The sequence below is a fragment of the Clarias gariepinus genome, chromosome 3 (assembly GCF_024256425.1).
Source record: "Clarias gariepinus isolate MV-2021 ecotype Netherlands chromosome 3, CGAR_prim_01v2, whole genome shotgun sequence".
In the NCBI taxonomy this organism is placed as follows: Eukaryota; Metazoa; Chordata; class Actinopteri; order Siluriformes; family Clariidae; genus Clarias; species Clarias gariepinus.
The window spans coordinates 28360352-28373559 of NC_071102.1; the positions used below are offsets into that span (position 1 = coordinate 28360352).

General features: G+C 40.2%; 1 protein-coding gene across 3 annotated transcripts in view; it reads left to right on the forward strand.

Moving 5' to 3' along the window:
* LOC128519395 (cytoplasmic dynein 1 intermediate chain 1) overlaps positions 1 to 12772 on the forward strand; it is a 70797-nt gene extending 58025 nt beyond the window's left edge. For all 3 annotated transcript variants that reach the window (XM_053493114.1, XM_053493113.1, XM_053493115.1), the window contains 4 exons: positions 925 to 1069; positions 4896 to 5036; positions 7047 to 7172; positions 11967 to 12772. In XM_053493114.1, coding sequence (XP_053349089.1) covers positions 925 to 1069; positions 4896 to 5036; positions 7047 to 7172; positions 11967 to 12077 — 523 coding nt within the window. In that variant the 3' untranslated portion in view covers positions 12078 to 12772. The remainder of the gene's footprint in view (positions 1 to 924; positions 1070 to 4895; positions 5037 to 7046; positions 7173 to 11966) is intronic.
* The last annotated feature ends 436 nt before the right edge of the window (positions 12773 to 13208 follow it).

Genomic DNA, 13208 nt, shown 5'->3' on the forward strand with positions numbered 1-13208 from the left:
CTGTCCAGGGTGTACCCTGCCTCATGCCCTAAGCTTCCTGGAATAGGCTCCAGGCCCCCGTAATCCTGAATACCCTGAAGAAAAAAGCGGTATAGAAGATGAGTGATTGAGTGAGTAAAACTAATTGAGTAATTTAGTAAAAATAATTGTAAACTGTTTTGGCCGCGTGGTGGCTATGTTTTGTTATGTTTTTTTTTACTCACGTCGTTAACTTGTCCCATTAGAGTAAAGTGTCAATGCACAATTAAAAGTTTGGAATGATCACCTTGTGATGACAAATTTCTATCCTGATGAGAATAGTCTCTTCCAGGATGACTCTGACCCCACTCAGGAGACAAGGGCTTACTGTATAATTTGATACCCCACTGTAATTATTGGCAGCTCAGACATATTTCAACATTTAACATAGTGAGTCTATCCTAATACCAGATTTATTACTGAATCATGCCCGGTTGCTGAGCTATGGCCAGGTAGATTTTATTTACTGGCAGGAGCTTGACACATTAAAATACCATTGAAACCCTCTTGTAATCTAATTTTGACAACAAAATGTCTCTGCTACCTCTAAAAATAACTTCGCCAGCAGCATGCATTTAAAGCGAAAAAATGTGTGTATTTCTTTGACAACTGGAGTTTGGATATTATTCATTAAAGTACTTTAAAACAATGGTTATGACTAAAGCTGTCTCAATTCTGTTGAAGAATCAGGAGGATAACATATATCAAATGATCTTTGACGAAATTAAACATTTCATACATTTGATGTACTGTAATGTAAATTATTGGCCAGCTAACCTGTGGGACTTAATGTATGACTTGACATGACGGGCCACATATGCAAAACGCATACATACCATATGCACACACTATATTGACACACTTGACTCTGTACAATGTCAATGACAATGTTGTGTCGGCTTGCAGTAAAGCTGGTATCTGTGAGATGTTTGAGGGCCATCAGGGACCAGTGACTGGTATCAGCTGTCACAGTGCCGTGGGTCCAGTAGATTTTTCCCACCTGTTCGTCACTTCATCTTTTGACTGGACTGTCAAACTCTGGAGCACAAAGGTAAGAATAGGAACATCTGCCCAGCTTTTAAACAACACTGCCAATATATGTTGTCCTAGCAAATTTTTCATGACCATTCATATAAAATATTAATACGTTTATAATAAGGCAAGTGCTGGGTCCTGTGGAATATTGTAGTATCTTCTAAAATATTGAAAGAGCAATGTTGGGCAACATTCTTCTGGTATTAGCTAAAATGCACCCTTGCCACATATTGGAATAGCTGCATTAATTATTTTATTTTATCCAAATTATTATATAAGCAAAATACACTTTTTTGATGCTAGACCTTTTTAGTCACTGCAACTAGACTTTGCCATTAGATACAGTATACTGTACCTTGTACTTTCTAACACACAAAAACATTCCAGAGATGCTCGGGATGCATATATTTTTTTTCTTCTCCAGACCCAGGGTGGGTTTTGGGGTGGAATTCCCTTTGCCTTTGAGGACAGCCGCAGGAATGCTGGCCTGCCTCCCGGGCCTGTGTGCCTGTGTCTTGGGCCACTTACAGTTTGTTTATCTAAGGCCACCTGAACACCATGCATCAGTCTGCGGAGTCACATTTGAGTCATTTCCTCATGCTGATGTGAAAAGGGGGCGACTCATTAAAATTATATATTAAAAATCATTTGGGAACAAAACTGATTGTTTGTTTTGAGGAATTGGGTCAGTTCCTGGCAGGTTCCTTGATTATTTAAGAATATTATTCATATGTAATTGGCTTCATACTCTACTTTCCTTAGTCTAGATGTTGAATAACCAATAGAGTCATCTCCTTTTGTCATTACTACCTTTTATTAGTGCCCTGATAAAGGATAAGAAAGAAAATAAAAGTGCTTCTCACCAGTCACCCATTCTCTAGCTGAGAAACTTTCACAGTGGCCTGATTTGAACCGGTGTCCCACTGTGGCCATGGCACACAAGCTACCAATGATTATTCTGTCTGTGGGGCATTTTTCAGCCAGAGCTCAGATGGAGACAGCATGCTTTCTTGAAGGTATATGTATAAGAAATAGCTCTACACAATAAAAAACAAAAACAAAAAAGAACAAAAAATATATTATGGCTTGAGAAGTACAATATACAGTAGATGCAGAAAGTTACATCATCAGGTAAATTTAAAAAGAGTATGATATAGAGGTAAAAGGTAAAAATAGGTTTTTATTTATCCAAGTTAATGAATCATAGATATTTGATAGAAGAACTGTTACTATTTGTAATAGTTGCATCTCATTGTTTAATTCCTCTGGCACAAAGGAGGTTTAGGGACAGGCTGAAGATGATCCCAAGGAACACATGGCAGGGGACACCGTGGATGAGGTGCCAGATAATCAAAGGGCACACACTGAATTACACATCAATTCATACACTATTGGCAATTTAGAAATGCCAGTCAGCCTACTGTACAATGGATGTTTTTGGCATGTGAGAGGAAACCGGAGTACACCAGAGGAAACACAAAAAGCACAGAGAGAATATGCAAAATCCATACACACAGACAGGAGGGGAGATTCAGACCCCCAATCATGAAGGTGCTAGGCAACCAGTCTACCAACTACATCTTTTGTATTCCTCAGAGGGTGTAAAAAAATGTTATACTGTACTTAGCTGTATGTATATGTATTAGAAAGCTAAAGTCTGGAGGATGATCTGTGGAGGCATGACTACATCAATGCTGGCGCCTGCAGGATTTGGCTGTGGTGATACGGATTAGATCTGGTTAAACGTGCTGGTTTGCTCTTATTGCTTGTGGAATACGGCAGTGCTGTGCTGGTATCCTTATCCATCCATCATTTTTACTGCTTTTATTTAAAATAGGATGTAGCTCAAACTAACAAGATCTGTGCAGCTCAGTGTCAATGAAGTTAAGTTTTAAGTTAAGTTAAGTTTAAGTTAAGTTTAAGTGAATTTGCATTTAGAGAGTAAAATGTGCTAATAAAAAACATGAAGTTACTTCTGTTTAAGTTCTAATACAATTTTGGTACTTTTAACAATAAACTTTGTCTAAGTCGGCAGGCCAAAGGTGCCTGTTGGATGTAAAACCTATTGGAAAGTTTTCGTGAAGTCCAAGTGACATCACTTACCCAGAGCAGTATGGTGATTAGTACACATACTAGATGCAATGAACATGTAAAGAAGCTTCAGCCTGTAAATGTTACCCTCTTTGTAATAGCTTCCGACTAAAGCTGTGTCTCAAATCGTGTAGTTTTACTTTGTACTTGGAGAAGGTGTAAGAGTTTTGCATGTTCTCTCAGTGTGAGTTTCCTGTCACCATCCAGCGCTAACTACTGTATGAATGTGTGTACAAGCATCATCACATCTAGTGTGTTTTCATGCCTTGTACCCAGTATTTCTGTCATGCTCCTGTCATTGATCCATACCATGATATGGCACCCCTGGAGCAGGCAGGGTTAAGAGTTTTGCCCAAAGCAGGCAGACTGGAGCATCATCCTGCTGAGCGACTATTGCTCCAGGTGGTAGGTGGGTATAGAGCTTTTTATTTTTAATACCAACACAAATAATTTGTAGAGGAAATTACATAAAAAAATTAATCAACAATAATTTATCAGTGAAATCAGCTTACGAAGTTGCTACACACACCCACAAATCAATCAAGGCAGCCATTTTGCATGTGTGCTTGAACTGCTATGAGTATGAGTTAATAATCTTGCAGACATGTGTTCATTTATTATTTCATTTACTTGTTCATTCATTCATTTGTTTGTTTGTTCATTTATTCATTTGATCTCGGAAGCACTAGGTGCAAATCAGATATGCAAGTACAACATGGGTTCCGCATCAATCTATTACAGGGTTTTTAATACACGAACATGAAAAATAAGTCATGTGATTCACAGGCCTGGAGAGAATTAATAATAAACAATTCAGTTGTCTACACCCTACTCTGTGTGTTATATTGCTTTCATTTTAATGCAATATTTTACTATTGTTCCTTTCAAATCCTTTCAAAAATTCTGCATCACTGCTGACTTTGTAATGTTTTTTAAAAAAGGTTAAAGTTAAAGTTGTACCTTTAACTTTGCATTGCTTATGCTAACTGACCCTTGAACTTCTCCATTTTGCATTTATGCTTTTTGGTCAAGTGTTTGTTCGAATCTTGACCCAACCCCAGCACTGTGTAATACACTTCCCCTGGTCATCCAGTCAACCTTGGCTTGATCCACAGCACCACTGAGTCTGAGATTCTGGATGTGCACATGTTGCCTTCGCTTTGAGCTTGACTTAACCATAAGCTCCCTATCTAGGTCTTGGCACATGTGCATCCTTGCAGAAGTACAAACACTTAGATTGCATGGATACACTGCACCCCACCCCTCTGTGAAGGGGTTCATTATTGTGTTGTGGTCGAAGAACTTAGCGAGACACTGACTGCATTCCTCCTACCCAACTGTCTGCCCTGTACCTGTTAGGCATGCATGTGGCCATCCTCAGGAATTCTCTCTCTCTCTCTCTCTCTCTCTCTCTCTCTCTTTCTTATCTTTTCACTTGTTTTCATTCTGTTTTCTTTTTGTCTTTTCCCTAGACAGCTGTTACACTAAGGTTACAGTACACCTTTGGAGTGACTTTCATCTCATGTTTTTATGACACTGCGTGAGTGTGCAGAGGTTTTAATTAGCCCGTTCCCAGACAGCCCCAAGGCTGCAGCAGCGCCACTGAGTCTACTCTCATTTTCTCTCTGTCTCTCCCTCCTGAAACCTTCACATTTCTGTCTTTTTTTTTCCCCTGCACTGCTTTTCTCTTTTCTCTCTGTCTGTCTTTCTTTCCCGCCCTCTCTTTATACTCTTTCTCATCCTCCTCCCAGCACAACAAGCCGCTGTACTCTTTTGAGGACAATGCTGACTATGTGTACGATGTCATGTGGTCTCCAGTGCATCCCGCGCTCTTCGCTGCAGTGGACGGGATGGGCCGTCTCGATCTGTGGAACCTAAACAATGACACTGAGGTGAGGCCACACACATATGTACACAAACACACACACACACACACACACAAACATATTGCACACACACTCACCAGCTTCAGGCTATCCCAGTTCAAGCTTCAGGCCACACCACTAACACCCCCTATATAGACTCATGCGCGCACACACACACACACACACACACACACACACACACACAGATCAAAACATCAACAGCCTCCTCTCTGCGTGGGTGTCTTCCCACAGGCTGCCCTTAAATCAGCCCTCGAACTGCTCATGCCAAACACACACACACACACACACACACACACACACACACACACACTGAGAGAGAGAGTAAAATCACTTCGGTGTGTGGATTTCTTTCTCTCCAGTCATCCAGAGTCACTAATTTCCCATGGGCAGCGTCCCAGCTCAGTGGTTTAATCTGGTCCTCTGGGGTCACTGTGCTTTAAGACGTCCAACAACTGCACTAAACGTCTGATCCATTCAGCCACCGATCCCCACGGCTGCAGTCATATGAGACTGTTCCTGCTTACTGTTTATCCTCGTCTGTCACACGTGGTTGAACTCATTAATGCCTTGTTAATTACATGATTACGTGAATCAGGTGTGTTGGAGTAGAACACTATGGACTGGTTTTTTTTCGTGTGTTTTTTTCTTTGCTAAATTAGAAATTTATATAAGGAGTTGTGCAATGCCCAGCCAAAAAAGTGATTTAAACACTTATTAAAGATGCATGATAAAAGAAATGTTTAAAAAAAAATGAAAAAACTGACAGTAGAAATAACAGCTCTGTTTAATAGTGAAAGTAAGAGCTTTTCCACATGCACAATCTGACATAACCACACAGAATTTAAACTAAACAGCAGTGTGGCCAAAACGTTAATTAGACTAATTAGGAAAAAAAAACTATGGAAGGAAGAAAGGTCATGTGGTATGATGAGTTCAGATCGACCCTGTACCAGTAAGTGTACTGTATGAAGCAATGTGCCCATTATGTGTGCATAGGGCGTCTTGTGCAAGCCATTACATTTTTTTCATTGCCCTAAAGTCCAATCTATATGCTCCCTAGCAAACTAAAAAAATTTTTTATTAGTCCTACTAAGGCCTGTGTGTGGCTTAGTGGTTAGTACTGTCGCCTTGCAGCTCCAGGTTCCAGGTTCGATTAATGCCTCCGGTCTGTGTGCATGGAGTTGGCATGTTCTCTTCGTGCTTGGTGGGTTTCCTTTGGGTACTCCGGTTCCCTCCTACAGTCCAAAGACATACAGATTAGCTTCATTGGCATGAATAAATCCCCTGGGATTGGCTCCAGGCCCCCTGTGACCCTGTAAAAAGGATAAAGCGGTATACACAATGAGTGACTGAGAGTGAGTAGTCTCACTAACAAATGATTTACTTATGGCCACATAGATATTAATTCTCCGTCCTGTGAGTTCTTGTCACATTGTGCATGTAAAAATGCTCTCACAGTCACTTTAAAACATGGCATTTCTGTTGAGTTTTTACACTGCAACACTAAGCTTTTAAGTGAACTTTGATAAACACAATCATTTATAATTATTTTTGGATTTTTTTTTACGGGTCAGCAGTATCCTTCCATGTGCTGGACAGATCTTAACCTATTTTCAGCCATAACAACAAAGGATATTGTTTAAATGACTGGAATTAGCTGACACACCCTTACATACTGTATGCACAGTATGTGCAGTACATCAGGTCTTATCTCTTTCATAATTTATTGTAAGAATGTGGGTTTTAAAATGGTATGCAAATGTGGAATTTGCAAATTCCGATGTATTATTTCATAGCAATTTACTGTAACAACAGTGTTTCTTCAAAAAAATAAGTAATTTTCATTGCACTCCCAAGTACTGCTGTTACATCTCTGGAACAATAGTTTAAATCACTTTTGCTTTGTTTTAATAGCTGTGTTTTTTTGGACTGGATTTTGTCTCCTCTTTAACTCCTCTTGAATGACAGTATCTGTTAGATACAGATCAAATACAGATCTTTCGATTGTGTGTGCAGGTGCCCACAGCCAGCGTGACCATCGAGGGTGCTCCTGCCCTGAACCGAGTGCGATGGGCTTCAGGAGGCAAGGAGGTGGCTGTTGGAGACTCAGAGGGCCGGCTCTGGATTTATGATGTTGGAGAGGTAGGAGGAGGATGTGCCTATCAGTTATTAAGCTTATCCCGCACTCAAGTGATCAAGTGAATATAAATGCAAGTTTATTATGTGATCATGGGGAGATGAGTAAGTTTCAGTCTCAGTGATGCCATATAATATATATATATACTCAGCAAAAAAACGTCCTCTGACTTTCAACTGTTTTTACTTTCAGTAAACTTAATGTGTAAATAATTGTATGAACACTAAAAGAGTCAACACCATAAAACATAAACAAAAAATCTTTCACAATGTGTCCCTGAATGAAGGGAGGCTCAAAATCAAAAGTACCAGTCAGTATCTGGTGTGGCCACCAGCTGCTTGAAGTACTGCAGTGCATCTCCTCCTCATGGACTGCCTATTGCGGACAGTCTGAGCACTGATGGAGGGATTGTGTGTTCCTGGTGTGGCTCCTGTACCTGTCACGCAGGTGTGATATTCAGATGTAGCGATTGTGTGTAGGTGTTATTACACGTGGTCTTTGGACCCTGTGTCCTTCCTGTCTCCCTGTAGCACTGTCTTAGGCGTCTCACAGTGCGGACATGGCAATTTATTGCCCTAGCCACATCAGCAGTCCTCATGCCTCCCTGCAGCATGCCTAATGCACGTTCACGCAGATGAGCTGGGACCCTGGTCATCTTTCTTTGGGTGTTTTTCACAGTCGATAGACAAGTCTCTTTAGTGTCCTGCGTTTTTAGAACTGTGACCTTAAATGCCTTCTTTCTGTAAGCTGTTAAGGTCTTAATGACCATTCCACAGGTGCATGTTAATTAATTGATTATGGTTAATTGAACATGCATGGAAAACATTATTTAAACCCTTTACAATAAAGATCTGTAAAGTTATGTGGATTTTTACAACATTATTGTTGAAATACACAATCGTGAAAAAGGGACGTTCCTTTTTTTTATTTATATATATATATATATATAAATAAATCAACTAGGATTAAGCTTCTGTCCCCTTCGAAGAAAAGGTGTTTACTATGATGATACTTTAATATTCATCTTAAATTTACTTCTTTGATGGTATCACACAACAAAAGAGGATCATAAGGTCAGGACTACACATACTGGGAATGCACCTTCCAAAAAACCCCTATATGCACAATTCCCCCCTAAAGGATTAGATCTGAATACTCACATTTATTACTTATGTAGCACTAAAATAATTATTTCTTCATTAAGCGAGAAGCTGGTTAATCAAATTTAAACATGCTTTTTCTAAAATAAGTCATAAGTTTAAAGATTAATGTTAGCCTGCTGCACAACCAGCTTTGATGTCTGTTTGGAGTCACTGTCATGTGTTGGAACTCTCAATTTTGCTGTCCAAATGTCAGCAATCCAACTGATAATTTAAGGTTACCCTGAATAATTTGGAGGTAGCCCTCATTATTCATTATCCCATCGGCTTTATGCAATGTACCAGGTCTACTGCCAGCAAAACAGCTCCAAAGCATGAAGTAAAGTAACCACCATGGTTAACAGCTGGTATTAGTGTTCTAAGGGTTGAATGCTTCATCTTCACACTTTGAAAGACATCAGTTCAAAGCTTTCCTCCAGAAGGCCTTTCCTTTGTCCACATTAGTCAAGTCTGACGGTCTCTGTTTTTTTGGCCAGGGGCTTCTTTCTTGCACAGCAGCCTTTTAGTCCATTGTGATGTAAAACCAGCTTGACCATAGACAGTGTTACTGCTGTCCCAGCAGCTTCCAGTTCATGGCATCCCTGTGCCGTGATAGTTTCTACACCTGTTCATGGCCGTCTGAACAAATTTCCTCTCAGCTAACCTTAACAGTTTGGGTCTTCTTGCAGCCCTCAACAAAGTGTCTATGTCTTTCAATAACCTGTACTTACGTACTGTACAGTTGTTTAAACTAATCTTGGAATCGGCAGTTGTTCAGAAAAGGCTTCTTGACTTGTGTAAATCTGTCAGCCCCTTTGCAGATCTGTGCTGATTTCCTTGGAATTTCCCTTTATACTATGTGTTGGTCAGTCCAATGAGTCAAAGAAACGCTTTCTATGTTGGCACAAAGAAGCTGCTAGCTGTACTCATTCATCATAACTGACAGAAAGCTGAGAGGCCGTGGGATTTGAAAATTTAAAGGCATTTTAGAACTTTCAGCATTACTATTCAATATAATAAAAATAATAATCATCATCTTCATAATAATAATAATAATAACAGTGGTGCTTGTATATTTTGACCCTGTGTTGTGACCCCAATTCACTTACATTTATTACATATGAATTGTTTTGTGCTAGAATGTCTTGTGAGTTTCTTCTATTAATTATCTACAGGCGTTGGACAATAAAAATTAAACACTGCCCAATTTAGTGTTGGAGGTTTCATGGCTAAATTTGACCAGCCAGTTGGCCAATCTTCATTGATTTCACATTCCACCAGTAAGAGCAGAGTGTGAGGGTTTAAATTATTAGAGTAATAGCATAGTTTTGCTTAAAGTATTGCAATGCACACAAATTGGACAAATTGTTGGTGCGCGTCTTGCTGGCGCATCTTTGACAAAAACAGCAAGTATTTGCGATGTTTCAAGAGCCACAGTATCCAGGGTAATGTCAGCATACTGTTCCACCAAGAAGGACGAACCATATCCAGCAGGAGTAACTGTAGACACAAGAGGAAGCTGTCCTAAAGGGATGTCTGGGTGCTAACTCGGATTGTATCCAAAAAACATAAAACCACAGCTGCCCACCTCACTGCAGAATTAAATGTGCACCTCAACTGTCCTGTTTACACCAAAACTGTTTGTCAGGAGCTCCATAGGGTCAATGTACATGGCCGAGCTGCTATAGCCAAACCTTTGGTCACTCATGCCAATGCCAAACGTCTTTTTCAATGGTGCCAGCAGTGAAAATCTTGGGCTGTGGACAGTGTGAAACATGTGTTGTTCTCTGATGAGCCCACCTTCACTGTTTTTCCCACTTCCGGGAGATGGTGTGGAGAAGCCCGGGAGATGGTGTGGAGAAGCCCCAAAGAAGCGCAGCACCCAGACTATTGCATGCCCAGAGTGAAGCATGGGGGTGGATCAGTGATGGTTTCGGCTGCAATATCATGGCATTCCCTAGGTCCAATACTTGTGCTGGATGGGCGCGTTACTGCCAAGGACTACCGAACCATTCTGGAGGACCATGTGCATCCAATGGTTCAAACATTGTATCCTAAAGCCGGTGCCATGTTTTAGGGTGATAATTCACCAGTACACACAGCAAGACTGGTGACGGAGTGGTTTGATGAACATGAAATTAAAGTTGAACATCTCCCATGGCCTGCATGTTCACAAGATCTAAATATTATTGAGCCACTTTGGGGTGTTTTGGAGGAGCGAATCAGGAAACATTTTCCTCCACCAGGATCAAGTGACTCAGAATCCCTCTGGCCTCTGTGCAGGACTTGTATCTGTCATTCCCAAGACGAAATGATGGTGTACTGGGCACAAAAGGAGGCCCTACACCATACTAATGAATTATTGTGGTCTAAAACCAGGCGTTTCAGTTTCATTGTTCAACCCCTGTATGTTGTGTAGTATATTATGACATCAGTGTTTATTGCAATCCATGCATTCAAAAGAGCAACTTGAATAAAATCATTAGTTTTTCTTCTGCAGTGTTCACTGTACATCTGAAGTGAAAGGGGGCAAAGTTAATAGGGTGAAATACGTAAGCCATGCATTAAATCATCTCTGCTTGCTGTGAGATGCTTTCGCATTGAATACTTTACCATGATCTCGGGCCAGTAGGACTTGCTTGGGTTCTACCGCTTTTCTTTACCCACTATTTTAAAACAGCCTCCACATGACCTAACCACCACCGAGCAGTGTGCCACCATGACTCCCGTGTTTGCTGTCCTCTTTTTAAAGTCTGGGTTTTGCCTTGTGTGTGGGGTTTCGCTAATTTTAGCCCTGCATCGTGTGGTAATTGGAGAGTGTGCTGGTCGGGCGTGTGGTCTCTCAGGCTTGATGATAATGGTGGGTCATCAATAAACTGACTGAAGCTGAAGGGTTTTATGTTGCAGCTGAGTGGGGGCTTATTTACCAAAAGCTTTTCATAAAGGCTGGAAAAAAAGTTTGCAACATGGCCTGCGTTGTGAAGGGAAACAACAGCAGGGGCAGTCAAGCAGCTTTTGCCTACCGCGACTAATGTTTTTTTATTATTGTTATTATTATCTGTAGGTCTGTGCGCTTAATATATGCTTTGCATTGTCATGATATGCAATGCAGGATAAACCAGCATTCAAATACAGTACATTAAAAAATACTTGTCAGAAAATACTTCTGTCTGGGAATTCATAACCATTGGTCTTGTAAGCCAATAAAAAAAGCAGGTGGGACTGGTCGGAGAGGCTGCTTATTATTTAGGAAAATGCTGTTTTTCTTTTATCATGACAATGATCAAGTTCTAATGATTTGATGAAGACTTGCACTTTTTTAATTTTTAAAACTTAGATTTGGCCTTTAGATTTTAGACATAATCTCCTCTCACCTATCTACTGTATTCCTGCTTAACTACAGCCTGCAGACCTCTCCCTCTCATCCTCTGCCTTGGTGTCAGACGTCTCATTTGACTTTCCCTAATTAATCTGCCTCATGATTCCCACCTCCTTCCATCATATTCAGCACTTAGTCTTTACTATTTTCTTCTACAGTCACAATGCACAATTTTATCCCCTTTTAAGTGTAATATCAACAGTCATCCTAATGAATCATGTCAGGTCTTTTCAAGGTGGTGGGCGAGATATTAATACTGAAAAACTCATTATGGTTTACAGCTGGCATCGGCACACAGTGAGGACTGGACTCGCTTCGCCCGCACGCTAGTGGAGATCCGTGCCAACCGAGCTGATGCTGAGGAGGAGGGCCCTGTGGAACTGGCATCATAGACAAAAGTGGCCTGTGAGCATCCTACTGATACTGGCCTACATCCATGTTCAGCCCAGCGCCACATCATTAGCTGTTGTTCACCTCGGCTCGGTTCATCACAGTTTATAGGAAACATCGATTACTCTAGATTATCTTGCTTTGTAATTGAATTGTGCAAAACTCTACTGTTTTATTCACTTTGTCATTGTTTAATTATTTATAGACCATATACAGTGTCTGTTTCACACTGATCTAAGGCCTGACATGGCCATTCGACAACTGATGTGAAGACGAATAGTTCCTATGCTGCTACAAGGGTTCATAGTGAAGGCCAAAGAGGTTCCTTTGCACCCTGTGATATTTGCAATGCTTATATTGTGTGTTGTATGTGTGCATAAGTTTTGTATTTATCTCCTGCATGAAGTACAGTAATGGAGTGTGTCTTACGCAACTGTCTGAACTAATGTAATTTATAATTGCTAAACACGTAATATGTGAAAGATATTTTGTCAATGTGATCGTTAATTGAAATATTCTCACATGTTAACATCACACACACGCACACGCACGCACGCACGCACGCACGCACACACACGCACACACACACTTTCCAAATTGAAAAGTCAGAGCCTAATTTTAAGTCTGGGATACGTGCTCAGTGATTACAGGCAATGTCATGCCCCAAGGTGATAAAATAAAATGATACATGCTTTCAACAGAAGCACCTCTTTTTTTTTTTTTTTTAAACCTTTTAATTATATGTTACACAAATCACTGCTGTAGTTATAGACATGCACAGTATGTGTACACTGAGATACTGTACAAAGAATTAAACAAATCGAACACTGTACTGGTAATAATCATAATAATAATCATAACTGGTGGTAATAATAATAATAATAATAATAAATTTTAAATATTATTTGCTTTAATGGCAAAATATCCCAAATTGTGATATTTGAAATCAGATTTAAAAACAAATTGAGACATGAGCAGTAGTTGAATTTTGAACACATTTCCATGAAGTCATAGCGTTACCAACATGGTTGAACATTCACGCTCAACAAGGATTGCCAGAAGGATTGTAAACCAAAACACGTTTTATCCATGTGTCAGGAAATTTTAATGATTCCACAGTAATCCATGATGTA